This window comes from Callorhinus ursinus, unplaced genomic scaffold (genome assembly GCF_003265705.2).
Source record: "Callorhinus ursinus isolate GAN/ISIS: 27379988/994484 unplaced genomic scaffold, GSC_fseal_2.0 scaffold12, whole genome shotgun sequence".
NCBI lineage: Eukaryota > Metazoa > Chordata > Mammalia > Carnivora > Otariidae > Callorhinus > Callorhinus ursinus.
The window spans coordinates 40,826,087-40,853,112 of NW_027397074.1; the positions used below are offsets into that span (position 1 = coordinate 40,826,087).

General features: G+C 42.7%; 1 protein-coding gene across 7 annotated transcripts in view; it reads right to left on the reverse strand.

Annotated features, from left to right (window-relative positions):
- Nucleotides 1-27,026, reverse strand: part of GSDME (gasdermin E) — a 124,146-nt gene that overhangs the window by 73,908 nt on the left and 23,212 nt on the right. For 6 of the 7 annotated variants that reach the window (XR_012380249.1, XR_012380250.1, XM_073898982.1 and 3 more), the window contains exons 1-3: nucleotides 25,008-25,088; nucleotides 12,597-12,826; nucleotides 9,676-9,868 (exon numbers count right to left, since the gene is read on the reverse strand). Coding sequence is in view for 5 of the 7 variants with exons in the window: in XM_073898982.1 (XP_073755083.1) it covers nucleotides 9,676-9,868; nucleotides 12,597-12,807 (404 nt within the window). In the remaining 2 variants the exon portion in view is untranslated. Of the gene's footprint in view, nucleotides 1-9,675; nucleotides 9,869-12,596; nucleotides 12,827-25,007; nucleotides 25,089-27,026 lie in introns of those variants that run through there. The other variant, XM_073898981.1, reaches the window with a different exon arrangement.

The window sequence follows — 27,026 nt, forward strand, 5'->3', positions numbered from 1 at the left end:
ACATCTTAACATCTGAAATCAGGATGTTTTAAAACTGATGGGTGACATGGTTTAATTGGCAGTGTTCTTTCTTAGTGATACATAAAATAGCAGTGCATCTTACAATGGATGACATCCTGGATTTGATGAAATACGATAACGTCTACCAATCTTAGAAGAATACAGTACTTGAACGTCTCTCCTTAGGATGTAAATCCTACCTAGTTCCAAAAAGATCTGAAGTAGCCTGTCAAAGTAAAGCTGACAGGACAGGGTGGGTTCTGCAAAAAAATAAAAACCACTCCCAGGATCAAATATTGGAAAGAAGCCCCAGAACACCCTTGTCTCCCACATGAGGGGTTATTTAGCTGGCCATGATTTACACTGTGGATAAAAATAACAGAAGGTCAAACAAACTTCCAGGAACCCCCAATCCTAAGAACTAAGACCAAAACCAGGACACACAATAATTTGAAAAAAAAAAAAAAACCAGTAAGTTCACTGACTTTCAGACAGCACAGAGATGGGTGTGGCCTGGGGTCTCAGAAAAGACATCTTTTATTTTTTTATTTTTTAAAGATTTTATTTATTTGAGAGAGAGAGAGAGAGAGCACAAGCAGGAGGCACAGCAGAGGGAGAGGGAGAAGCAGGCTTCCCTTGGAGCAGGGAGCCCGACGCGGGACTCGATCCCAGGACCCTGAGATCATGACCTGAGCCGAAGGCAGACGCTTAACTGACTGAGCCACCCAGGCGCCCCAGAAAAGGTACCTTTTTAAAAGAGTGGACTTGGTGGGGGCTTGAAAGCTTCGTAGCTGCATTTCCCACAAAGAATGTGATGACCAAGGCAAGGCCCACTAACGTCTTCCTGATGTTGTTCAAGGGCTCCGTGTAGCTTTATTCAAGAATCGAACGAGCACTTCCTTTGACAAAACATGCAGAGAGAACAGTCTCCTGCTTCCAGATTTGGTGGCACAGCTCTGTGTCAGGGTCCACACTCATTTCAGAAGAAGCCAGGCTGTGGCTAAGGCAGGAACCAGAGCCTCTCCCACCTTCCCTGAAGGTAGCGAGTCCTCCCACGGTGGGGTTCACAAGGGAGACTACATGGCTGCCTCCCTCCTCCAAGATGTGAACTTCAGAAAAGCTACACGTCGGAAACTCCAAGGACGTCACTTTATTTCTCCTCTGAAACTCGGCATCTCCCTGCTCTGTTTTCAAAGGCTAAGTCACACGTTTCCCTCTGACAGCTCTGACCTTTCCTGGCTTTTATAACCATGCTGTACTTGGGGCTAGCGATAACAGCCGTAGTTATAAAAGGGTTCCCACTAATAACTACATGCCATGGGAACTTGCCATGCGCCATGCTTTGTTTATATTCTCTCATTTAATTCTCAAATACCTTGGGAACACTAATCCCATTTTATTAATGAAATCCGGGGCAGTGAAGGAGAAAAAGATGGCTCCTATGTCTTGGTTTAAAGAAAAAGATCTTTTTTGTGGCACCTGGGTGGCTCATTAAGCGTCTGCCTTCAGCTCAGGTCATGATCCCAGGGTCCTGGGATCGAGCCCCGCATCGGGCTCCCTGCTCAGCGGGAAGCCTGCTTCTCCCTCTCCCTCTCCCCTTGCTGTGTTCCCTCTCTCGCTGTCTCTTTCTGTCAAATAAATAAAACCTTTTTAAAAAAATAAGTAAATAAATAAAAATAAAATTTTTTGTGTGTAAACCATTGGAATTCAGAAGTATTTAGATATAATAAGACTGAGTGTAATTTTGAAATATTTTAAGTAATTATGAAGGTTTGTCACTGCCGTACCATTGCTGGCATGATATATAGTTCCACAGCATTTATAAGTTAGAATTCTTAACAAAGAGCCCAACTTCTAATTATCACGTAGTCATTCAGAACCTGAATCTGTTTTACCAGAATTTGCTTTACCATACAACAGAGAAGGAGAATGGTATCTGCTCTGGAAATCAGCCAAAACCAAGGCCTGAACTCGGGGAGAAGGGGCTGATGTGTGTACTCTGGAGTCCACTCACTTCTGATATCTAGCCAGAAGAAAATCCTCAGAGGTCATCTAGTCAGATACTTCACCGAAACTGAGATGAGGGGCAGAAGTGACAGAGCAAGTTACAGAAGTTATTAACCAGGAATAAACTTCCCCAAGACCCCAGGAGATCTGGGGCAGAGATGGGGTGGAGTGTGGTCATTATACTTAAGGCAGTAACAAATGGCTGCTGACAGTGGGAGACAAGGCAGAAAAATGAAAGTTTATTATAAAATAATGGTGGATCTTAAGATAGAATAAAACATGAATCCAAATCATTATGAAAACATCTCAATAACCATGGTATTCTCCATTTAAAAAAAAAAAAAGGGGGGAAGAAGAAGTTCCTGATATACCTTAGCATGGTTTTCCATCAAGAATGTTTTAAGAGGGGCGCCTGGGTGGCTCAGTCGTTAAGCGTCTGCCTTCAGCTCAGGTCATGATCCCAGGGTCCTGGGATCGAGCCCTGATCAGCAGGAGGCCTGATTCTCCCTCTCCTGCTCCCCCTGCTAGTGTTCCCTCTCTCACTGTGTCTCCGTCAAATAAATAAATAAAACCTTTTTTTAAAAAAAAGAATGTTTTAAGATAAACACAGAGCTCGCATTCAAAGAGGTCAGCTCCAGGTATCTGGAAGGTTAATTCCAGTAGAATACCTTCATGACCCACAATGCTAGATAAATGTTATATATGCAGGCACTTGTTTTTTCAAGGATAGATGAAGTCTGTTTTTGAGATGTACACACATCTCATGGACAATAGAGCTAATACTCTGAATTCTGAGGGCTAAAATAACTTTTACACAGATGACAACTTATCTAAATGACCTGAAATAAAATGACTGCAAATAAGTCCTCAAGAATGTACAGTACTTAAGCATTACTAATTACCACTCCCAAGGCCACATGTATGTCAAACAGCACCTTATCAATCCAATGATGTTGTGGGAGTCCAAAGATAGGCAGACGATGTAGATAAGAATTTATGACTCCAGCATGAAGTAAGAAGTATATTCGCTCTACATGATCTCTGTCCCACGACTGGGAGAGTCTTCCCTTGCCATCCCTCTCCCTCCCCTGTAGCTCACCTTTACCTCTTAGCAACAGAACAAGGAGGAGGTGACTCTGTCAGAAGACACATCTTCCATTTCTAGATGTTAAATGTGTTCCTTCCCATGTTCCTGGTGTCACCCCCATCCCCACCCCATGCCATCTCTTCCCCATCACCTCTACAATGAACAGGTTTCTAAAGACCCTCCTGAGGTGATCTCATCCCTGTGTACGGCATCTCCAGGTGGGCAGGCCTAGCCATGTACTGGGCTTGCTCACGCACGTGTCTGGTCCACTGTGCTGGGAACCTGGATTCATGCTTTACCTTTATATCCTATGCTAGAACTTCAGCTACTTTTACCTCAGCCAGTTTCTTTGCCTCACATCCACTTAAACACAATTTTGAGGAAAGAACAGGAACCTTGGCGCCAGAAAATCCTGGGTTGAATCCCAGCTCCAGCATCCAAATTGAGCTCTGGGACTGAAAACAAGTTCCTTTTCCTTCCTGAGCCTTAGCTCCTTAAGTGTAAAAGAAGAGAATTGTGCAGAGTAAACACACACTTTGTGTCTGTGCCATAAAGTGCCTGGCACACAGTAGGTGCTCAGCAGATACTTGTTTCCTTCCTCTTCCTCTCTTCCCACTCACAACTGCTGGCAAGAACTTCTTTCTCTTCAGAATATTTTCTCCTATCTCTACTCACTGACCCCTCTCCATATGCTTCCTGCTGGCACTACCTTCTACACCTGAATCACAAAGAGGATTTGGAAAACCTATGCTGGGAAATGTGATTGTAAAGCACTGCCAAACATGGTTCATAAAATAGAAGTAACAAAATTGCACAAAAGGGCTCAACTATAGAGGTCTGTCTGATGACTGAGAAGCAGAGGCCCCTGGGCACTCCCAGTTTACCTGTCCTTCTTCCCCTTTTTTTTGCCAGACTTAGCAAATAAAAATGCATGATGCCCAGATAAATTTTATTTTCAGATAAACAACAGATATGTTTCTGGTGAGTCCCAAGTATTGTAGTAGAAAAGGAAAATGCCTCCCTAGCAAAGAAAAAAAGCCACAGAGAAAGGAAAATAAAGACTATGACTGTCACAGAAAGAGGTGGCTGTCCCTTCCACCCGATGTCACCAGAGAGAGCTTAAAGTTCTCTGACCAAAAGGGGATTCCTGCCAGAGTCTTGGAGTCCTACGAAGTACCGGGAGGCAGTGAATAACGGCCAAGGTCTTTCAAGTCCATGTAGCACTGGCGGTTAGTTACAGACTGCAGTTGCCTCAGCATTCTCAAGGTCTATACAAAAATCCACCCACTAAATGCTTGATACATGACTTTTATGGTAGTATTTACTCATTAATTTTTTAAACATAATTTTGTTGAATGAGTGAATGTATTTTATATTTCATATAATCCTAAGAATGTTGGAAAAGTGAGAATAAACCACCTATACCTAAATGCAAGTGAGTTTTCTCTTTATTTGGAGTTGCATTTTCTGTTTTAAAAGAAAAAGAGTAAAAAAAAGAAAAAGGGTGATAAAATTACACAGGAAAACACACATATGTTAATGTACAAACTGAAACATCAGCTCTCACAAGGGTGATTGCAATCACCACTCAACTAGACTCCCTGCTTCCACTTATCCAGTCTCCTCTCAAACCAGCAGCCAGAATGATCCCTCTAAAAAATAAGTCCCACATGCCACTTCCCATCTCACTCTGAATAAAAGCTAAAGCCTTTACAGCGGACTGCAAGTCCCTGTAGGACCTGCCATCCACTCCTTTTACCCCCTCAGGCCTCCCCTTCTCCTGCCCAGCTTACTTACTCCAGCCACATTGACCCCTGCCCACAACACTCTTGCCTAGGATACCCCTACACTCGAATCTGTCCTCCCTCAAATCTTTGCACTGATGCCAACTTCCCTGCAATGCCTTCTCTGGCCACTTTTTTCAAATCATAAACCCCATTCCTAGCATGCCCTATCCCTCTTCTTGCTATATTTTTCTGACAATTCCCATCAACTTAGTATATACTTTACTAAGTTGTACATTTTTGTGTCTCTCCCCACTAGAATGTACAGCAGAAGTGTTGGCATTTTGTTCACTGCAGCATCCCAAGCATGAGGAACAGTACACGGCACATATAGGCACTCAACAAAATTTTTATTGACTGTTCAATAAACATAAGGTAAAAATAATGAGTTACACCAGGTAAAATGTATTTACTACAAGCTAAGCAATGAATAACTATGGGGTTTTCTTCAAGATTTCAAAGTTGAAAACCAGCTCTTCTGCTAAAGCCCCTAATTTGCTTTCTTCTTTCCTAATCAGAAAGCTAGCAGGAGCCAGAGGGGAATGTCATTTTCTTGCTTCTGATATCACTATTCAAAAATGTAAGACATAGCATTCTCCCTGTTGGCATTTTATAAACAGCAAATTTTTTTTAAAAGTATATATTTGCCTGAAGTAACATCCTTTTAGAGTGCTTCCCTTAAATGTAAATGGACTAAATTTTCCAATAAAAATGCAAAGAGTGGCTGAATGGATTAAAGACAAAAAAAAACACCCGAGACCCATCTATATGCTGCCTACAAGAGATTCACTTAAGATGTAAAGACACACAAACTGACAGTGAAAGGTTGGAAAAAGATATTGCATGTAGATGGAAACCAAAAGAAAGCTAGGCTGGCTATACTTACAGCAGACAAAAAAGACTTTAAAACAAAGACTGTAATAAAAAAACAAAGAAGAGGGGCACCTGGGTGGCTCAGTCGTCAAGCATCTGCCTTCGGCTCGGGTCATGGTCCCAGGGTCCTGGGATCTAGCCCTGCATCGGGCTCCCTGCTCAGCGGGAAGCCTGCTTCTCCCTCTCCCACTCCCCCTGCTTGTGTTCCCTCTATCACTGTCTCTGTCAAATAAATAAATAAAATCTTTTTTAAAAAAATCCAAAAGCCTTATCTCTAAGATTAGGACAAGACAAGGATGCTCACTCTCTCTACTTTATTCAACATAATATTGGAAATCCTAGCCAGAGTAATTAGGCAAGAAGAAGAAATAAAATGCAACCACACAGGAAAGGAAAAAGTGAAACTATCATTATTTGCGTGTGATATGACATTACAAATAGAAAATCGTAAAAACCCCACCAAAAAACTGTTGGAACTAATAAAGAAATTCTGTAAAATTCCAGGATACAAAATCAATATGCAAAAATCTGTTGAATTTCCATACACTGATATGAACATTCAAAAAGAGAAATTAAGAAAATAATTCCATTTATAACTGCACCAAAAAGAATAAAATACCTAAGAATAAACTTAACCAAAGAGATGAATATTCTGTACACTGAAACCTGTACAACCCTGATAAAAATAAATTGAAAACCAAATAAATAATAAGATATTCCATACTCATGGATTAGAATATCACTAAAATGTCCCTACTATCCAAAACAATCTACAGACTGAATGTAATTCCCACTAAAATTCAAATGCATTGCGACTCCTGGGTGGCTCAGTTGGTTAAGCGTCTGCCTTCAGCTCAGGTCATGATCCCAGGGTCCTGGGATTGAGTCCCATTTTGGGCTCCCTGCTCAGCAGGGAATATGCTTCTCCCTCTCCCTCTGTCTCCTCCCCTCTGCTCATGTTCTGTCTCTCTCAATCTCTCTATAAAATAAATAAATAAAATATTTTTTAAAAATTTCAATGCATTTTTCACAGAAAGGAAAAACTCTAAAAATTCTAAAATTTGAATGGAACCACAAAAATCCCTGAGTAGCCAAAGCAATCTTGAGAACGAAGAACAAAACTGGAGGCATCACACTGTCTTACTTCAAACTATATTACAAAACTACACTAATCAAAACAGTAAGATGTGGACATAAAAACAGACATATAGATCAATGGAACAGAATAGAGTCCAGAAATAAAACCATGCACATACGGTCATTTAATGACAAAGGAGTCAAGAATATAAAATGGGGAAAGGACAGTCTCTTCAATAAATGGTATTAGAAAAACTGGATAGCCACATGCAAAAGAATGAAAGTGGCCCACCATCTTACACCATCCACAAAAATTAATTCAAAGTGGATTAGGGCGCCTGGGTGGCTCAGTTGGTTAAGCAACTGCCTTTGGCTCAGGTCATGATCCTGGAGTCCTGGGATCGAGTCCCATATTGGGCTCCCTGCTCGGCAGGGAGTCTGCTTCTCCCTCTGACCCTCTTCCCTCTTGTGCTCTCATTCTCTCTCTCAAATAAATAAATAAAATCTTTAAAAAAAAAAAGTGGATTAAAGACTTTAATGTTACACCTGAAACCATAAAATTCCTAGAAGAAAGCATGGGTGGTAAGTTCTTAGACATCAGCCTTGGCAATGATTTTTTGAATCTGACACCAAAAGCAAAAGCAACAAAAGCAAAAATAGCAAGTGGGACTACATCAAACTAAAACACTTCTGCACAACAAAGGAAACCATCAACAAAATGAAAAGGCAACCTACTGGATGGGAAAAAATATTTGCAAATCATATATTTGATACAGAGTTTATAAAATATATAAAGAACTCCTACAATTCAATAGAAAAAAGAAATCAATTTTTAAAGTGGGCAGATCTGAAGAGACATTTTTCCAAGGAAGACATACAGATAGCCAATGGCTACATGAAAAGATGCTTGATATCACTTATCAAAGAAATGCAAATCAAAAGCACAATGAGCTATCACCTCCCACCTGTTAGAATAGCTAGTATCAAAAAGACAAGAAGTAATAGGAATTGGAGAGGATGTGGGAAAATGGGGACCCTTGGCTCTGTTGGTGGAATTATAAATTGGTGCAACCACTAAGGAAAACAGTATAAAGGTTCCTCAAAAAATTAAAATAGAACTACCATATGATCCAGAAATTTCACTTCTGGGTATTTATGCAAAGTATTTAAACATTTACTCAAAAAGATTTGCACCCCCATGTTCACTGCAGCATTATTTAGAATAACCAAAATATAGACACAATCTAAGTGTCCACAGATAGATGAATGGATAAAGAAATATGGTGTATATATGTTATATTGTGACTTATAGTAAGAAATATATATTTGGTCTTCAACCCAGTTCTTGGCATGGAACTTCTGACCCTTGGAATTTCCTGTGATAAGAGCAATAAAGGTGTCTTTTGTTATGTTAATGAGGTGACTTTTGGAAAGCCCTTAGGTAACCTAAAGATGGGGGCTGTTGTCCTGGGAGCCAACCAGGTAATTAGAAGGTTTTAACTTTCAGTATTTCCTCCCCAACCTCTAGGGAAGGAAGAGGGGCTGGAGGTTGAATCAATCACCAATGGTCCGTGATGATTTAATCAATTGCGACTATGTGATAAAGCCTCCATAAAAACCCAAAAAGACAGGGTTCAGAGAGCTTCTGGATTGGTGAACACATGAAGATTTGGAAAGAGTGGTGACCTGGAGAAAGCAGGAGGCCCATACCCTGCCCCATGCATCTCCTCCACCTGGCTGTTCCTGAGTTATATCCTTTTATAATAAAACAGTGATCTACCATGTAAAATGTTTCATATTTCAAATTAATTGAACTCAAGGAGGGGATCACGGGAATCTGATTTTTAGTCAGTTGGTCAGAAGTACAGTTAACAACCTGGACTTGTAAAGGGCATCTGAAATCCAAGGAGGGGGTCGTGGGAACCTCCAATCTGTGGCGCCCGTAGTCAGAAGCACAAGGAACAGCCTGGGCTTGCTGCTGGCATCTGACACAGAGTAAGGGCTGAGGACAGTCTTTTTAGGACTGAGCCCTTACCCTGTGAATCTGATACTATCTTTACGTAGACAGTATCATCAGGGAGTTGAATTCTCAGACACTGCTGGAATTGGGTCAGGAACCTAATTTAATGCATATACAATGGAATATTATTCAGCCACATAAAAGAAGGAAATCTTGCCATTTGGGACAACATGGATGGAGCTTGAGGGGATTATGCTAAGTGAAATAAGTCACACAGAGAAAGACAGAAAGAGCCCAATCTCACTTATATATGGAATCAAAACAAACAAACGAGCTCATGGATTCAGAGACCAGATTAGTGGTTGCCAGAGTGGAGGGTAGGGGTACATGAATGGGTAAAGACCAAAAGGTAAAAACTTCCCGTTATGAAATAAGTCCTAGGGATGTAATGTACAGTACACTGACTATAGTTAATAATACTGTATTTCATGTTTGAAAGTTGCCGAGAGAATAAATTTTAAAAGTTCTCATCCCAAGAAAAAACATATTTGCAACTATGTATGGTGATAGATGCTAACTAAACTTACTGTGGTGATCATCTTGCAATAGGGACAAATAACAAATTATGTTGTGCACCTGAAACTAATACATTATATGTCAATTACACCTCAATCAAAAAAAGAAAAATACGTCTCCCCACTCAAGCTAAGAACAATCAAGAAATTCCAGGCTAAAGTACGAGCTCTATAAAGTTTCAGCACAACATTCAATCATATTTGCTTTTGGGCAAAGTTCCCATCTGTTGCCCTTTTTACAAAGGTGCAACTGAATGACCTTTAAAGGTGATACATGCCAAAATCCAAAATGCCAAACAGAATTCTCATTACCTCTCAGTGGAGTCTCTGATGAGCTGCTGCAGGTCCACCTCCTGCTTCCTCAGGTTTCCAAAAGAAGACTGACTTTCCACCAGTCCTTTGCCTCCAACATTCAGCTTGACGTTCCCTAGCGCCGTCTCGATGGTCCCACTCATGTGGTTTTGAAACTTGCTCTCATATTTCACAAAGTCTGACTCCACGACCACTGGACAGAATGAGACATGCAAAGGCGTCTGATGATGATATGGCCACCTGGCTGCCTTAGGCCACCTACCTTCCCAATCCTGTGGAAATCCACGGGAAACATGAAGTTCACACTCAAAATGGAGAGCCGGCAGCCACGCTCTGTGTATGTTCTAAAGAAAGTGGAGCTGGCCCACTGAGGTACTGACTGAGAGCATGACAGGACTCGTGGCCAGGGGCTCTACTTGGTGCTCTTGGTTTTTTGTCTTTCAATTCCAATATATACATATGTAGACAGGTGCACCAAAAGTATCAGGACAGTTTAACAAATAATTTTAAAGAAAGCCTCCTGGGGCCCATGGCTGGCTCAGTCGGAAGAGGACACAACTCTTGATCTCAGGGTTGTGAGTTTTAGCCCCACATTGGGTGTAGAGATTACTTAAAAATAAATAAGTAAATAAACTTTAAAGCAAGCATCCGTTTAACCACTATCCAGATAAATTACATCTTTTTAATTTTTTTAAATAGAATATTTTCAGTATGTGCTTTTTCAGGGTGAAGACTGTAAAGGGACTTCATGAGGATGACACCTAAACAGAGTGAAAATAGCAGCTCTGCTCATGACCCATGTTCGAGTGGTCTGCCTCACTCCGTATCTGGCAGGTCAGCCACATGGAGCTTGGGCATCTTCCCTTCCCACCCACCAGTCCTGGAGAACATTCCCTTGGCCTTCATTACCATCTCCATGAAAAAATTTCCTTTCCCGTACTTACCTGTTTATTATTTTTTTTATTTTTTATTTTTTTTTTTTAGAGAGAGAGCGTGGGTGGAGGGAGGGAGATGCAGAGGGAGAGAGAATCTTAAGCAGGCTCCATCCCCAGCACAGGGCTCAACATGGGGCTGGATCTCACCACCTTGAGATCCTGACCTGAGCTGAAATCAAGAGTCTGATGCTTCACTGACTGAGCCACCCAGGCACCCCATGCTCACCTGTTTATATTGACCCCTACCCGGCCATTTAATTCCTTATCATACAATACCTTATCTCTACTCCTGATAAAGTCAGTGGGCATGCCTGCCCTCTCTCCTCTCTCTCTCTCTCTCTCTCTCTCTCTCTCTCTCTCTCAAACACCATCCTGGGATACACAAGCTCCAGACTCTCCACCCTTACTTTCTGGCTTCCCAGACTTAGGAAGGTGCCACCCCCCACCAGGTATTCCAGCTTCAATCAAGTCCTCTGGGAATTACTACGTTCCTCATCTGGTCACATCCAGGGGACTATCATATTGCCTTTAAGATCTGTCCTTCTTATCTGGACACTGAAGATAAATACCTGATGATCTCATTTCTGAATTGCCAGCCTTCTCTTATCTCCAGATTTCTACTGCTCTCATTTTTAATCCAACCAAATACCACCATAAAAATAGTGTCAGTCACTGTCATTTGATATAGCTACATTTAGGGCCTCTTAAGAACTTCACACTGGGCTTTTTCCATTTCCCTGACCCCAGGCTCTCCTGAGCTCCTGGTTGTACTTCTAAGGGATTCAAATCTGCCTATAGTCTGAAGGGCTTCTTTCCATCCACCCACTGCCCCCAACACCTGTATTTCCTTCACTTCAGTCAAGAAAACCATTCCTCAGCAAGGGTTAATAAGAATTAATCATCAATCACTATCTTTGCAATTTACAAAATAGAGAATCATCTCTGTCACCACCACCAAAAATGAGACAACTGTGAAAATGCCCTCAATCCAAAGCCTTTTCCCATTTATATCTTGTGGAATACAAACACTTTCGGAAATGTTTTGGGAAGTAGCATAGAGCACTTGTTAAGAGCTCAAGATCTTAGTCACTATTCTAATATTCCTACCTATAAGAATTTGTTAACATTCATCTCCCTGAACCTCGGTTTTCTCAGATGTAATCTGGAGAGAATACCTTCCTGATGAATTCTGTTACAAGATGATGTATGTAAATCATATAACACAGAGCCAGGCACATAGCAAGTGCTCACTCTATCCACTGGGCTTAGGCCAGAACAATGTCATTTTCTGATAAAAGGAACAGTCCTAGGTTGTACAAAGTGCTACACAGATAGAAATTTTCTTTCTTTACCTAGAGAAAACTCTAGCTATTTCTGGACCAGCTTGAAAGCCTGCCCTGCTCTCCCCAGAAAGCTTCCTTATTTGAGTAATAAAACTTTTCACACCCTCCTGATGGCTATGTGGCATCATCAACCGCAACACTAAACCAGATTTTGGGTGGTAGATCCACCCTACCTATGCTGAGTGGCCACAACACTTAAAATGGGCATGTCTTACTTTTGTACTCAAAACTGCAATGTTATTTTTTTTAATTAAGCTATAACTTCTCATGTCTGGCCTGTAGAATTTTGTTCATTTAAGAAAAGGATATGCCTTGAGGCACCTGTGTGGCTCAGCGTTGGACTCTTGATTTCAGCTCAGGTCATGATTTCAGGACTGTGGAATCGAGACTCACCTTGGGCACCATGCTCAGCAGAGAGTCTGCTTGAGATTCTCTCTCTTCCTCTCTCTCTCTCTGCCCCTACCCCCCAAAATAAATAAAATCTTAAAAAAAAAAAAAAAGGATATGTCTTTAAGAGTGTGTGCAAAGAAACAGAATTCATGGTAAGGTCTCACCTTACAATCAATCACTCAAGACAGCATGTACCTAGAAGATGAATCGTCTTTTCTGGGACTAACTGTAGACTATACCCAAAGAAACCTACCTGGACTCAGAAATTGGTCTTCTCTGAGTACATCTCCAAGGGTGACAGATAAAAACTGGTACTTGGGTCTCTGCCAGCACCAGAATCTCTTTTTTTTGGTCACCAGACTCAGAAGTTGTAACTTATCAGAGTCATTCAAGTTTGATACTGCAGTCAGGTTACCTCCGGCATCAACTTCTTTAAGAAAATTCCTTGTTGCTTTGGCAAACATTATGAGAGCTCCAAATTACCTGAATAAAAAAACAAAATATTTACCCCCAAATTAAATAAGAAGTTATTATTTCATTTATTTTTTTTCTAAAAGTGCCTTATTTTTCCTTTGTGTCAATCACTACACATGAAAGAATACCTTTTCCTTAGAAAACCCTCTAGTGTGGGTTCAGCTGATGACAAAGAAATCAAATTGAAATACTGAGAGTATGTAAGTCTAGATAGATTAAGTTAAGCTTCAGACACAAATAACCCCCAAATATTAGTGGCTTATACCAAAAAAGGTATATTTATTGGTCACAGTCTGTCTGGCAGAGGAGGACAGGAGAGTTTTTCTCATCATAGTCATTCAAGGATCCAGACTGAAAGGGCAGCCACCATCCAACATGAAAGAGTTCTGGAAAGTCTCACACCAGCAATTAAATGCTCTGGCCCAAAATTCACACACATCAAGTCCACTCACAATTTGTCACAGTAATCATATGGCCTCAGCCAGCCAGAATGGTCAGGAAATACAATTGTACCATGTATCTAACAGGTAGAGACCTGAGAATATTTGTTGACCCACCTACTGACTACCCTAATTTGTAACATACAAAGATATGACCACTTCCTTAAAGGGCAATGTGCTTTTTCTCCACACTGTATGATTTCCCCTATTCAAATGCAAAAGTAACTATTACTTTTTAATCCAGAAATGAAGACTAGTCACTCCTCAGCTGTAGGGAAAAAGAAGAAACACACTGGAAGATATAAAATACTGAAGAACTAGCTAAAGCCAGATTCCTATCTCATGCTGTACGCAAGAGCAAATTCTCAATGGATTAAAAGGTTTTTTTGAGGAAAAAAAATGAAACCAAAAAAGTACTAGAAAAAAAAATACAGATAAATATTTGTTCAACTGTAGGATGAGAAAGGCCTTTAGGAAGACAAATGGCAAATTGAGAAAAAACTTATAATATTTATAACGAAGAACTAGAATACTTAATATATAAAAAAATCTTTCACAAATTGTCTTTAAAACACAGTAATAGAAATATGGGCAAAGGTTATAAACAATTCACAATATATAAACTGCACCTAGCCTACATACACACACACGAATATATACATATGTGCAAACACACAAGCACACACATATATAGTCATTACTCAAAAAAAAGCACAAGTGAAATAAAATTTTTTTTTTAAATTATCCATGGTCAAAGGTTGCAGCTAATGGACAAGAAATGTGTTTTATTTGTATTTGTACCCTGGTGTCTGGCAGTCATAGAGATATAAAAACACAGTTTGAGAGGTGGGAGTAGTCTTAGACATTAACTAGTTCAACCCACTTGCTTTATTTTTTTGTTTGTTTTTGTTTATTTTTTAATTTTTATTTATCTATTTAAATTCAATTACTTAGCATATAGTGTATTATTGGCTTCAGAGGTAGAGGTCAGTGATTCATCAGTCTTATATAACACCCAGTGCTCATTACATCACGTGCCCTCCTTAATGTCCATCACCCAGTTACCCCATCCCTCCACCTACCTCCCCTCCAGCAACCCTCAGTTTGTTTCCCATAGTTAAGAGTCTCTTCTGGTTTGTCTCCCTCTCTAATGACTTCACATTCAGTTTTCCCTCCCTTCCCTTAAGATCCTCTGTTTTGTCTCTTAAATTCCATATATGAGTGAAATCATCATAATCGTCTTTCTCTGACTGACTGATTTCACTTAGCATAATACCGTCTAGTTCTATCCACGTCACTGCAAATGCTAAGGTATCATATTTTTTGATGGCTGAGTAATATTCCATTGTGTATATATACTACATCTTCTTTACCCATTCATCTGTTGAAGGACATCTGGGCTCTTTCCACGTTTTGGCTATTGTGGACATTGCTGCTATAAACATTGGCGTGCAGGTGCCCCTTTGACTCACTATGTTTGTAACCTTTGGGGTAAATGCCTAGTAGTGCAGTTGCTGGGTTGTAGGGTAGTTCTATTTTTTTTTTAATATTTTATTTATTTATTTGAGACAGACAGAGAGAGAAACAGCATGAGAGGGGAGAGGGTCAGAGGGAGAAGCAGGCTCCCCACTGAGCCAGAAGCCTGATGTGGGACTCGATCCCAGGACTCCGGGATCATGACCTGAGCCAAAGGCAGTGGCTTAACCAACTGAGCCACCCAGGTGCCCTGGGTAGTTCTATTTTTAACTCTTTGACAAACCTCCATACTGTTTTCCAGAGTGGCTATACAAGTTTGCACTACCACAAGCAGTGTAAGAGAATCCCCCTTTCTCCGCATCCTCGCAGAGGACGAAACAAAGTTGTTTCCTGACTTTGTTAATTTTAGCCATTCTGACTGGTGTGAGGTGGTATCTCACTGTGGTTTTGATTTGTATTTCCCTGATGCGAAGTGATGTTAAGCATTTTAAAAACAAATACTGTTAAAATGTCTATGATACCCAAAGCAATCTACACATCCAATGCAATCCCTATCAAAATATCATCAACATTTTTCAAAGAGCTGGAACAAATAATTCTAAAATTTGTATGGAACCAGAAAAGACCTGACTAGCCAAAGGAATGTTGAAAAAGAAAACCAAAGCTGGTGGCATCACAATTCCGGACTTTAAGCTCTATTACAAAGCTGTCATCATCAAGGCAGTACGGTACTGGCACAAAAACAGACACATAGATCAATGGAACAGAATAGAGAGCCCAGAAATGGACCCTCAACTCTATGGTCAACTAAACTTTTTTTTTTTTAAGATTTTATTTATTTATTTGACAGAGACAGAGAGACACAGCAAGAGTGGGAACACAAATGGGGGGAGTGGGAGAGGGAGAAGCAGGCTTCCCGCCAAGTAGGGAGCCCAATGTGGGACTCAATCCCAGGACCCTGGGATCATGACCTGAGCTGAAGGCAGATGCTTAACGACTGAGCCACCCAGGCGCCCTATGGTCAACTAATCTTTGACAAAGCAGGAAAGAATATGCAATGGAAAAAAGACAGTCTCTTCAACAAATGGTGTTGGGAAAATTGGACAGCCACATGAAGAATGAAACTGGACCACTCTTCACCACACACAAAAATAGACTCAAAATGGATGAAAGACCTAAATGTGAGACAGGAATCCATCAAAATCCTAGAGGAGAACAGGAGAACACAGGCAGCAACCTCTTTGACCTTGGCCGTAGCAACTTCTTGCTAGACAGGTCTTCAAAGGCAAGGGAAACTAAAGCAAAAATGAACCACTGGGAGGGATTTCATCAAGATAAAAAGCTTTTGCATAGCAAAGGAAACAGTCGAGAAAACCAAAAGACAACCTACCAAATGGAAGAAGATATTTGCACATGTCTTATCAGATAAAGGACGAATAACCAAAATCTACAAAGAACTTATCAAACTCAACATCCAAAAAACAAATAATCCAGTCAAGAAATGGAAAGAAATGAACAGACATCTCTCCAAAGAAGATGTACAAATGGCCAACAGACACAACCAACTTACTTTAACATGAACCTCCTCTAGGACATCAGAAAATGTTTGTCTTACTTATCACTAGTTCTTCTCTAACGTGCCTTTTCTTAGATTACTATTCTTGTATATTAACAATAAGAATAAACATTTAAGGAAGGGATTCTAAAACATAAAAAGTTCCTTTCTTATTTGAGAGAGAGCGCTTGTGTGTGCAAGCAGAGGGAGGGGCAGATGGGGAGGGAAAGGGAGAGAGAATCTGAAGCAGACTGCACACCAAGGACAGAACCCAATACAGGGCTCAATCCCACGACCTCAAGATCATGACCTGAGCTGAAACCAAGAGTCAGCTGCTTGAATGACTGAGGCACCCAGGCACCCCTAAAAAGTTCCTTTCTGATCAACAGTGAACTGTAAAGAAGGAAAACTATGTATGCTCAAATTCTCATCTCTAAAGCATCTCTCACTATACTAAGTTTCTTACATGTGATGGAGCACTCATTCATTTATCAAAACATTTACATAAATCATTAGTTATCCTTAAGTACCTACTATACATTGGTGCTGTGTTTAAGCACTTAGGATACTGATAGAAAAAGTCATCTCTATACAGATAGCCAACAAACACATGAAAAGATGCTCAACATCATTCCTCATTAGGTAAATGCAAATCAAAACTATGAGATACCACCTCACACCAGTCAGAATGGCTAGAATCAAAAAGACAAGAAATAATAAGTGTTGATGAGGATGTGGAGAAAAAGAAACCCCCATGCACTGTTGGTGGGAATACAAATTGGCATAGCCTTTGTGGAAAACAGTATGGAGGTTCCTCAAAAAATTAAAAATAGAAATACTGAACAATCAGTAAACCCACTACTGGATACTTACCAAAAGAAAACAAAACACTGGGGCGCCTGGTTGGCTCAGTTGGTTAGGCGACTGCCTTCAGCTCAGGTCATGACCCTGGAGTCCGGGATTGGGTCCCACATCAGGCTCCCTGCTCAGCGGGGAGTCTGCTTCTCCCTCTGACCCTCCCCCCCTCATGTGCTCTCTTTCTCTCATTCTCGCTCTCTCAAATAAATAATCTTAAAAAACAAAACACTAATTTGAAAAGATATATGCACCCCTATGTCTATGGCAGCATCGTTTACAATAGCCAAGACATGGAAGCAACCCATGTATCCGACAGATGAACAGATAAAGAAGTGGTATATATACACAATGGAATATTACTCAGCCATAAAAGAGAATGAAATCTTGCCATTTGCAACAACATGGATGGACCTAGAGGGTATTATGCTAAGTGAAGTCAGGCAAAGACAAATATCATAGGATTTCCCTAATATATGGAATTGAAAAAAATATATAAAATGAATGAACAAACAAAAGTAGAAACAGATAAATAAATACAAAGAACTGATGGTTGCCAGAGAGGTGGGGTAGGGGGATGGGTGAAGGGGAGTGGATGGCACAGGCTTCCAGTTATGGGATAAGTCACAGGGATGAAAGGCATGGCATAGGGAATATAGTCAACGGTACTGTGAGAGCCTTGTATGGTGACAGGTGGTAGCCATGCTTGTGGTGAGCGTAGGTACAGAGTTATCAGATCACTATGCTGTAGAGCTGAAACTAATGTAACGTGTGTCAACTCAAAAACAGGCACACAGATCAATGGAAAAGAATAGAAAACCCAGAAATGGACCCACAACGCTATGGTCAACTAATCAACAAACCAGTAAAGAATATCCAATGGAAAAAAGACAGTCTCTTCAATTATTGGTGATGGGAAAACCAGACAGCCACATGCAGAAGAATGAAACTGGACCACTGCCTTACACCACACACAAAAACAAATTCAAAATGGATGAAAGACCTAAACGTGAGACTGGAAACCATCAAAATCCTAAAGGAGAACACAGGCCGCAACCTCTATGACCTCGGCCACAGCACCTTCTTACCAGACACATCTTCAAAGGCAAGGGAATCAAAAGCAAAAATGAACAATTGGGATTTCATCAAGATAAAAAGCTTCTGCACAGTGAAGGAAATAGTCAACAAAACTAAAAGGCAGCCTACGGAATGGGAGAAGATATTTGCAAACAACATATCTGATAAACGGTTAGTATCCAAAATCTATAAAGAACTTATTAAATTCAACACCCCAAAAAACAAATAATCTAGTTAAGAAATGGGCAGAAGACATGAATAGACACTTTTCCAAAGAAGACATCCAGATGGCTGACACATAAGAAGCAGCTCAACATCACTCAGCATCGGGGAAATACAAATCAAAACCATGATGAGATACCACCTCACACCTGTCAGAAAGGCTAAAATTGACAACACAGGAAACAACAGATGTTAGTGAGGATGCGAAGAAAGGAGAACGCTCTTGCACTGTTGGTGGGAATGCAAACTGGAGAACAGTATGGAGTTCCTCAAAAAGTTAAAAATAGAACTACCCTACGATGCAGCAATTGCACTACTAGTTATTTACCAAAAGAATACAAAAATACAGATTCGAAGGTGTACACGCACCCCAATGTTTATAGCAGCGTTATCAACAATAGCCAAACTATGGAGAGAGTCCAAATGTCCATCGACTGATGAATGGATAAAGAAAATGTGGTGTACACACACACACACACAGGAATTTTACTCAGCCATCAAAAAGAAAGAAATCTTGCCATTGCAGCAACATGGATGGAGCTAGAGTGTATTATGCTAAGTGAGATAAGTCAGTCAGAGAAAGACAAATACCATATGATTTCATTCATATGTGGAATTTAAGAAACAAAACAGGAACATAGGGGATGGGGGAAAAAAAAGGAGAGAGGGATACAAACCATAGGAGACTCTTAAAGACAGAGAACAAACTGAGGGTTGACAGAGGGAGGTGAGTGAAGGATGGGCTAGCTGAGCGATGGAGGACATTTGCTGTGATGAGCACTGTGTGCTGTATGTAAGTGGTGAATCACTGAATTCTACTCTGAAACCAATATAACACTGTATGTTAAAAAACTTAAATAAAAATTAAAAGCAAAAACCAAAAAACATAGTGTGTCAACTCTACTCCAGTAAATATATAAAGTAGGCTCTCTCCTTAATGAGCTACTAGTTAGGTGTCCAGATAGAGAAATAAACAATTAGGTTTTATGCTAGGTATTGACACAGATTGTTACAAGAAATGAACCAAGAAAAGGGCATCTAAATCCAACTGGAAAGAAGCATAGGGTCAGAGAAGTCTTCCTAAAGTAGGCAGCAACCAAGCTGCCTTTTGTGGGCTAAGCAGAAGTAAGCCGGCGCAGGAGGACCCTGGGGGTGCTCCAGCAGAAGAGCAGCTTTTATAAAAGCCCAGCATGTGCAGGGCGTGGTGGAAGGGTGGGGAAGATCGTGCCTGGCAAGATTTGTGACTGGCAAGCTCGTGATGGTCCACGAGACATCATTTTGTGTTAATAGGCCCATTGCCACTTCCTCGCTTTTCCAAGCTCTGAGACTGGTTCCTGCTTTGTTTCTAGAGTGGGGAAGGGCAAAGGACAGGGATGCGGAAGCCTCGGGCCAGGCCATGCAGTGCCTCCCCTGCTGGGCCCTGGGCAGCAAGAGCCTTCAGAGGGAGGGGCTGTATAGGGAATGATGCAATCAAAGCGGTCACTTAGCAAGATGTTCTGGAAGCAAAACAGGAAATCAGCTGGAAGGGAACAAGATTAGAGATGAACAACAAATGGTTATACTGAACTATGTCACATGCATAAGGATAGAAAAGATGATTTGGTGGTTTCCCCAAAACTCTGGTTGGATGTGAGAGCGGTGTTGAAAGAGACTCCCTAGGATGGCCTCCAGGTATCTCAGGTGTGGGCTGGCCAATGAGATGCCAGTTACCAAGAAAGGGAATTCAGGAGGAAGCAGGATGGTGGGAGATGGTAAGACAGTACCTGCTGAAAGTGTATGTAGGAGAGCGTGCAAGATTTATTTTGCGCAACACAGGGAAAGAACCTCTTTCACAAAATAAGGTCTCCCCAAGGACCTGTGGAAAGCCATCCTGCTTGTCCAAGAGAAGAACCACAGCAGAACCTGCCTCAGCGTGCCATTGGTAGCAGAATCTCTCTCTCTCTAAGATTTTATTTGAGAGAGCGAGCGAGCACAAGCAGGGGGAGGGGCAGGAAAGGGAGAAGCAGACTCGATGTGGGACTTGATCCTGGGACTCTGGGATCATGACCTGAGCTGAAGGCGGTCGCTTAACCAACTGAGCCACCCAGGCGCCCCAGAATCTCTGTTTTTATGGTTTCTATTCTTTTCTGGGACTACCTGAGAGGGACATCACTAACTTCCCTTCAGATTAAACAAATTTCTGAAGAAGACAGACTTGCCATTAAAAAACAACAAAACCCATCTGCTGTGGATGGCAAAGCCTTTGTAATGATGCTAATCCTCCCCAGAGGAATTAGAGGATAAAGAAAGGGAACTCCTAAATTAATTTTTAATTTTTTTCCATCTACCATCAGATACAGCCAATTTGCCTTCTTGACAGGGTAGTTTGCTTTAGAAGAGTTAATGCCAGTGGCTACTGGTTTATAGGTTAATTGAATCAGGCTTATTCAATCAAGAAACGCCGTTTATTCCTGTGAAGTTAAAGTTAGAGGTTTCTTTTATCTTATTATGTTTGAATACATAACACATTACATGGCTCAAATATCTAAACAGTGTAAAAAAATACACACTGAGAAATCCCATTCCTACCCAGGTCCTACCTACTCTTTCCATGGCTCTCCCCTGTAGGTATCTCACCTTGGTGTTTCTTTATACAAATAGAAGTTCAAAGGAGTCTGCACACTGTTTTGTATGTTACTTTTTGTCATGTAACAATATATCCTGGAGATCTTTCCATGTTAGTACATTCATCTTTGCAGCTGCATAATACTCCACCATGTGGCTACCCCACTGTTTGTCCTGTTCTGCCGATTGCATAGGTTATTCCTACATTTTTTTATTATAAAAATGCCACACTACATACTCTTGAACATATGTCTTCTCCATACATGATCAAGAGAAACTGAAGGAAGATTCCTACAAGAGTGCTAGAGGTGCCTCGGTGGCTCAGTCGGTTAAGCGTCTGCCTTCAGCTCAGGTCATGATCCCGGGGTCCGGAGACTGAGTCCCACGTTGGGCTCCCTGCTCGGCGGGGAGCCTGCTTCTCTTTCTCTCCCTCTGCCCCTCCCCACTGCTTGTTCTCTATCGCTCTCTCGCGCTCGCTCTCTCTCACCAATAAATAAAATCTTAAAAAAAAAAAAATTCTTTTAAAAAAAAAGAGATTGCTAGACCAATGGGTAAACCCATCTGTAATTTTAGGGGTTGTACCATTTTGTAGTCTCACCAATAAGGTATGAAAAATCTCAGCAACAGAGTCTGTTATCAAACTTTTATATTTTTGTCAGTCTCGTAGGTGAGAAACAGTACCTCGGTATATTCTTAGGGTACGTTATTTTAACGTAAATCAAGCATCTTTTGTTTAAAGAATTTATTATTTTTCTTAACTGTTTGTGTCCTTAGTCCATTTTCTATTGGTTTTTTTATTCCTAGGAGGTTTTGATATAATAGAGGGATTAGCTAAAATATAGGCTAGAAATTTAACACAAGAGTTTATCATGTGGCATTGGAAGACAGTAAGTTGCCATACCATTCTCAAACATCTGAAGTAACTGCCTAGCCAGGAAAGATTAAATAATATGCCGAGGGCCAACTGAAGGATCTAGAACCCAAGTTGCCTGACACATACAAGCACAAGAAAGTCTCAATTAACCGTAAGTGAGACGTCAGATTCAAATTTCCAGTGTGTTCCAATCTGGACGTAGACAAAAATGGCCTCATGAGAGCTCTAGCTCAAATCACTCATGACCTAAGAATCCATTGCATTTCACAGCCGTACCACAGATCCCCTCTCACACAGGGCCTTAAGAATCCCATTAGCTCAGTGGGGTTAAACAGGTGGTGGGGATTAAGGAGGGCACTTGCTGTGATGAGCACCAGGTGTTGTACAGAAGTTCTGAATCACTAAATTGTACACCTGAAACTAATATTACACTGGATGTTAACTCACCTACGTCTGTGGTTTCCCAGCTCGAAGCAATTAGAACTCAAAGTCAAAAGCAATGAGGTAAGGATATGTAAGTTTAAATCAGACTCCTGGACAGCAGATCTCGAAGGAAGAGACCCAGAAAGCAAGACAATGCCAAGTCAGAAAGGCACACGGCCAACTGGGGCAACCGGCTCCTGGGAACAAAGAATCCTAAAAGTAGGTGCCAAGGTAATGATTGTGTGAGAATATACTATAACTAGCATCCATTCTCAATCAAATCCTTGAGCTGTAAAGAACCCAGTTCTTCCTCATTCCCAATTCGGGATTCTTCTCTAGAGCAGCTCTGGTTGATCACTGGGCTTCTGCTTGTGTAATTCTGGGCAAGAAACCTCAACATCAAAATACACTAAGGAGAAACAACTGTATGGTGGGTATGTGTGGTGTGCCAGGCACTGGGCTGAATTCTTGCTACGCATTTCCTCATTTATTCTGCACAACAACCCTGAGTAGGCATTTTACAGATGTGGAAGTTTGAAGATGTCAAGTAACTTGCCCAAATCACAAGAGAGAAAAAAGAAAAAACAAAACAAAACAAAAAACCAAACCAGCCCCGACACCTGCGAGCTGGCCTGGTAATATCAGCCAACCCTGGTGTTGCTAGGCAATGGCCCAGCATTCTCCTGTTGAACACGAACAATGTCTCAGAAGAGCAACATCAAGCAAGGCCACTCTGTGGTCATGATAAATTAAGACAAAAACAAGACCCCCTCATAATCTCGTCTGACCTCAGCCAAAATATGAACATTGTCCAAACCACAAAAACGACCAAACACCGCCCCCCCCAAACACCGCCACCAGTCCTGGCTAATGACTGACTGCTGCTTCCTGGCCAACCAAGGCTTTTGCCTCACTGCAGCCTTCCTTGTGAAGATACTCAATAGAATTCTCCCTCTTCCTGACAGCATCCAATCCAGAGCAAAGTTCTGTTTCCTTAAACTCCCCACAACCACCAACAAGCCTAAAGGCTGTAACTCCTTTCTAACACCAACCTACTGAGACGCCCCATGGTGTGAGGTCTCTCTCGCTACAACAAGCGATAAACCCAACTTTTCCAACTCTATGTGCATTCCTGGAGGTCTCTGGAGGGCACCGAATGTCACATAGAGAATTAGAGCGAAGGGAGGGTTCCAGTGGAGGTCCACCTGCCTCCGAAGCCTGAGCCCTTGGCCACCCTGCTTTGCAGATTCCTCAGTCAGCTTTTTAAACTTTGGGCTACATGATTCATTTTATAAAATAAGAAAGTGTGCTCAAAAGGGTAGATTTCAGTTATAGTGGAAGTGAAAATCACAGTTATGGGACACATGTCCTCACTATGCAGGGAAATGAGACATTGCTGTACTTGTCTCATACTTAATAGCCATTTTGAATTATTTTTAGTTTTAGAAATAACTTGAAGTTTAGTCTATTAAAACAGGTGTCATCCTTTTATATCTTCCACGCTCACAGCCCAGTGCCTGACCTCATTTTTATAAGACAAATTAAAGATACTCCATTACTTCTTTCTAAGATAAAAATCAGTGAGATTTTTTTCAAAAATGGTCACAAAACAGGCATGAACTTGAGAAAGGAGTGAGCGTGAAGCGACAAAAGCTTTTGGCAAGTGGGGTGGGTAACAGAAGAGACAGGGTTTCAGAACAGAGAACTCGCTAGTCCCCTTGAGGGTTCAAAGAGAACAAAAAGAAAAACACTTCTGGAAAATGCAAAACTTCGTCTCCAAGCAGGCGATCTATGGGACAGCAATTGGGAGCCGGGGCCCTATTTCTCAGATCCCTCCAACTGCCTGGGCTCAACTTCTCGCGGCTGTTCTCCTTTATAGGAAGAGCGCGTTGGTGATTTCGACAAGCATCAATTTATTCTACATTGCTTCAGCTGCTTCTCCGGCCTCACATCGCTTCTTTCATTCCACTCCGACTCGCTGTCTGTCGGCCCCTTGAGAGCTACGATGCCCGGACACCCGGTCCTCCCATCCTATTCACTCCTTTGAACAGAGCAGGCGCCCAAGGAGGGATGTTTTCAAACATTCTACAACACACGCCTTTGGAGGAGCCGCCCCTCCTCGTTCCCTCTCGGGCGCAGATGCCCGGTGGCCTCCCAGGGGGTCCGCACCTCGAGGCCTAAAGGCAGCCACGCGAGCAGCTGTGATGTCATCCCGCCCCCTGCCGATGACACCCAGGGGGGCTTGGCCTTCTCCGCAGGTTTGGGGCCCAATTTCAGGCGACTGAGGGAACCGAACCGTTCCTGCCCACAGTCTCAACTCCTGTGGGCTCCGGCCTCTCCTTCCCGCACACACGCCCCGCAAGCCGGGAAAGCTTTTGCACACCCCGGGGGAAACGGGAGGACAAAGAATGAAGGGGTGGGGAGGGCTGGTGGACAGGGGGTGACAGAAGGTACCGGCCCTCCCAGCAGCCCGGGAAGGAAGTGGCCGCGGGGAAGGGGGGAGAGGGGCACGCGATGGGGGCAGCCTACCGCCTCGTCTCCCCTAGGGGGGCCGGCGGCGAGGGGCGTCCCGGAGAGAGAAGAGGCGCAGACTCGGCTCCCCGGGACGGCCGCCCGCCCAGGCGCGACCCGGAGCCGCCGCGGAGCCCGCGCCGCCGCACTCACCTGCCCGCGCCGCCGCCGGGTCCCCGCAGCCGCGCACTGGGCGCCCCGCGCCGGCCCGGGCGGACTAGCTTCGCTGGGCGGGCCGGGGGCGGGGGCTCGGCGGGAGGGGGCGGGCCGGCGGGAACCTTTGCTCGGTGGCCGCCCCCTGCGCCGCGGCCCGCCGGCCGGACGGGACCCGGGGCGCGGGACCGAGCGCGGCCGAGGCGGGGCGGGTGCGGCGGGCGGCGTCCCGAGACCGGCCCGAAGGCCCAGAGCCGGAGGGTTCCCTCTCTTCGCGTGACTCCGCCCACGCCGGTCGCTGACACCCCGGGGCTCGGCTTTGGCCGAAGTCCCCGCACGCTTTTCGGGATCCAAGGCCTGGGGCGCACCGGGGAGAGGCCGGGGCCTGAGCAGAGGAGTGGGCCCGGCCTCCCTCCCCGAGGTCTCCTCTCCCGCCCTCAGTACCGTGGGGTTGGAAGCCTGCCGGGCCCAGTCACCCGGAGTTGGGTGCCGCCTGGCACCGTAGCTTCCCGGTTCCAGCGGGCAAGTCTGAGGCTGCTCTAACCTGTGGGAGCCCCTGATGTCCGGGCCGGGGAGTGTCCGGATTTGTGGTGTGACGTGCCCACACTGGTCCTGACATTATTAGTAATTCATGCGACTATATTCTAAGCTCCTCCAGGGCAGCGCCCAGCATCCCTTACTAGGTGCTTAGTGAATGAGTGAAGCTGAGCGCAGGTGGTGCTCAAAAATGGCTCGCTGATTGACTGAAGCACTATATCCCTTCAGTCAGTATTTATGGATCATCTTTTCTGAGCAGTACTCTGCTGAGCTGAGAACAATGAATGAGAAAAAATAAAATTTCTGTCCTTGGAGAACTTGCCTTCAGGAGTGTTGAGTTTTGTTGCTGCCGTCCGTCCACAGGGCTGGGAAAGAGGCAGGGCTTTCCCGGGGGGGGGGGGGGGGGGGGGGCATATGATCTAAGCCTATCCCTTGCAGTTACCCCACTCTTGTATTTGTCTCAGGAAAGCCCTCCTGATTAGTCACATTAAAAATACAGCCAGTCCATCGAACTGCTGGAACACTCCCTAGTTCCTTGCCTGCTTTATTTGTCTGCTTTGCACTGACCACCATCTGATAGACTATACACATCATACTTACTTCATGTATTATCTTTCTCTTCCTTAGAATGTCAGTTCCATGAAGGTAGGGACTTTTGTCTGTTTTGTTCCCTATACCCAGCACCTAGCATAGTACCTGCTGCATGGTAATAGTAAATAATTGTTTAATTAATGTGTCCTCTTGTTTGTTTTCCCAACTAGATTGCGGGGTCTTATATCTGTGCAACCATCAATGGTTGTTGGACGAGTGAATAAATAGAAATGGTTGAGAGAGGTGGTCCTCTGTCTTGCCAAACTAATAGGTATTGGAAGACAAAAAGAATCTCTGTGCTGGCTTTTGGAAAGAGACTTTTCATCCATGCTATTGCTTCTCTGTGTTCATAAAATGGTATAGTGATAACTCTGGCTTATTATCAGACCTAGGCCTTAACAATATCCTTATAAACAGCATGTTCACGAAGTCCCTGGAACAAGCCCCTAAGCCCATTCTAGCTAGGTGCATGAGCTTTCTGTGGCAATGGTTACTTGGGGGCTTCAAATTCTTTCCCTCTTTTTGTCCCATCCATTGCCTTTCAGTTAAATGCCTGAGAAGGATAATAATAATAATATTAGCTGCTAATATTTATATAGCACTCTCTAGTTACTATCACAAAGCATGGTTCTGAGTTCATTACATGCACTGATTGACTCATTTAATCCTCACAGCAACCGAGTGGCAGTCCAAGTTACAAATGAGTACATCAAGGCACAAGCCAGGAAGCTTACCTAGCTGGGAAGAAACAGAGCCAAGATTTAAACAGATCATCTGACACCCTCTAAGTTTCTTTTTTCAGTCGGGATATAACTGATATATAACACTGTATATATTTAAGGTATATAACACACTGATTTCATATACTTTTATACTGATGAAATTCATTAA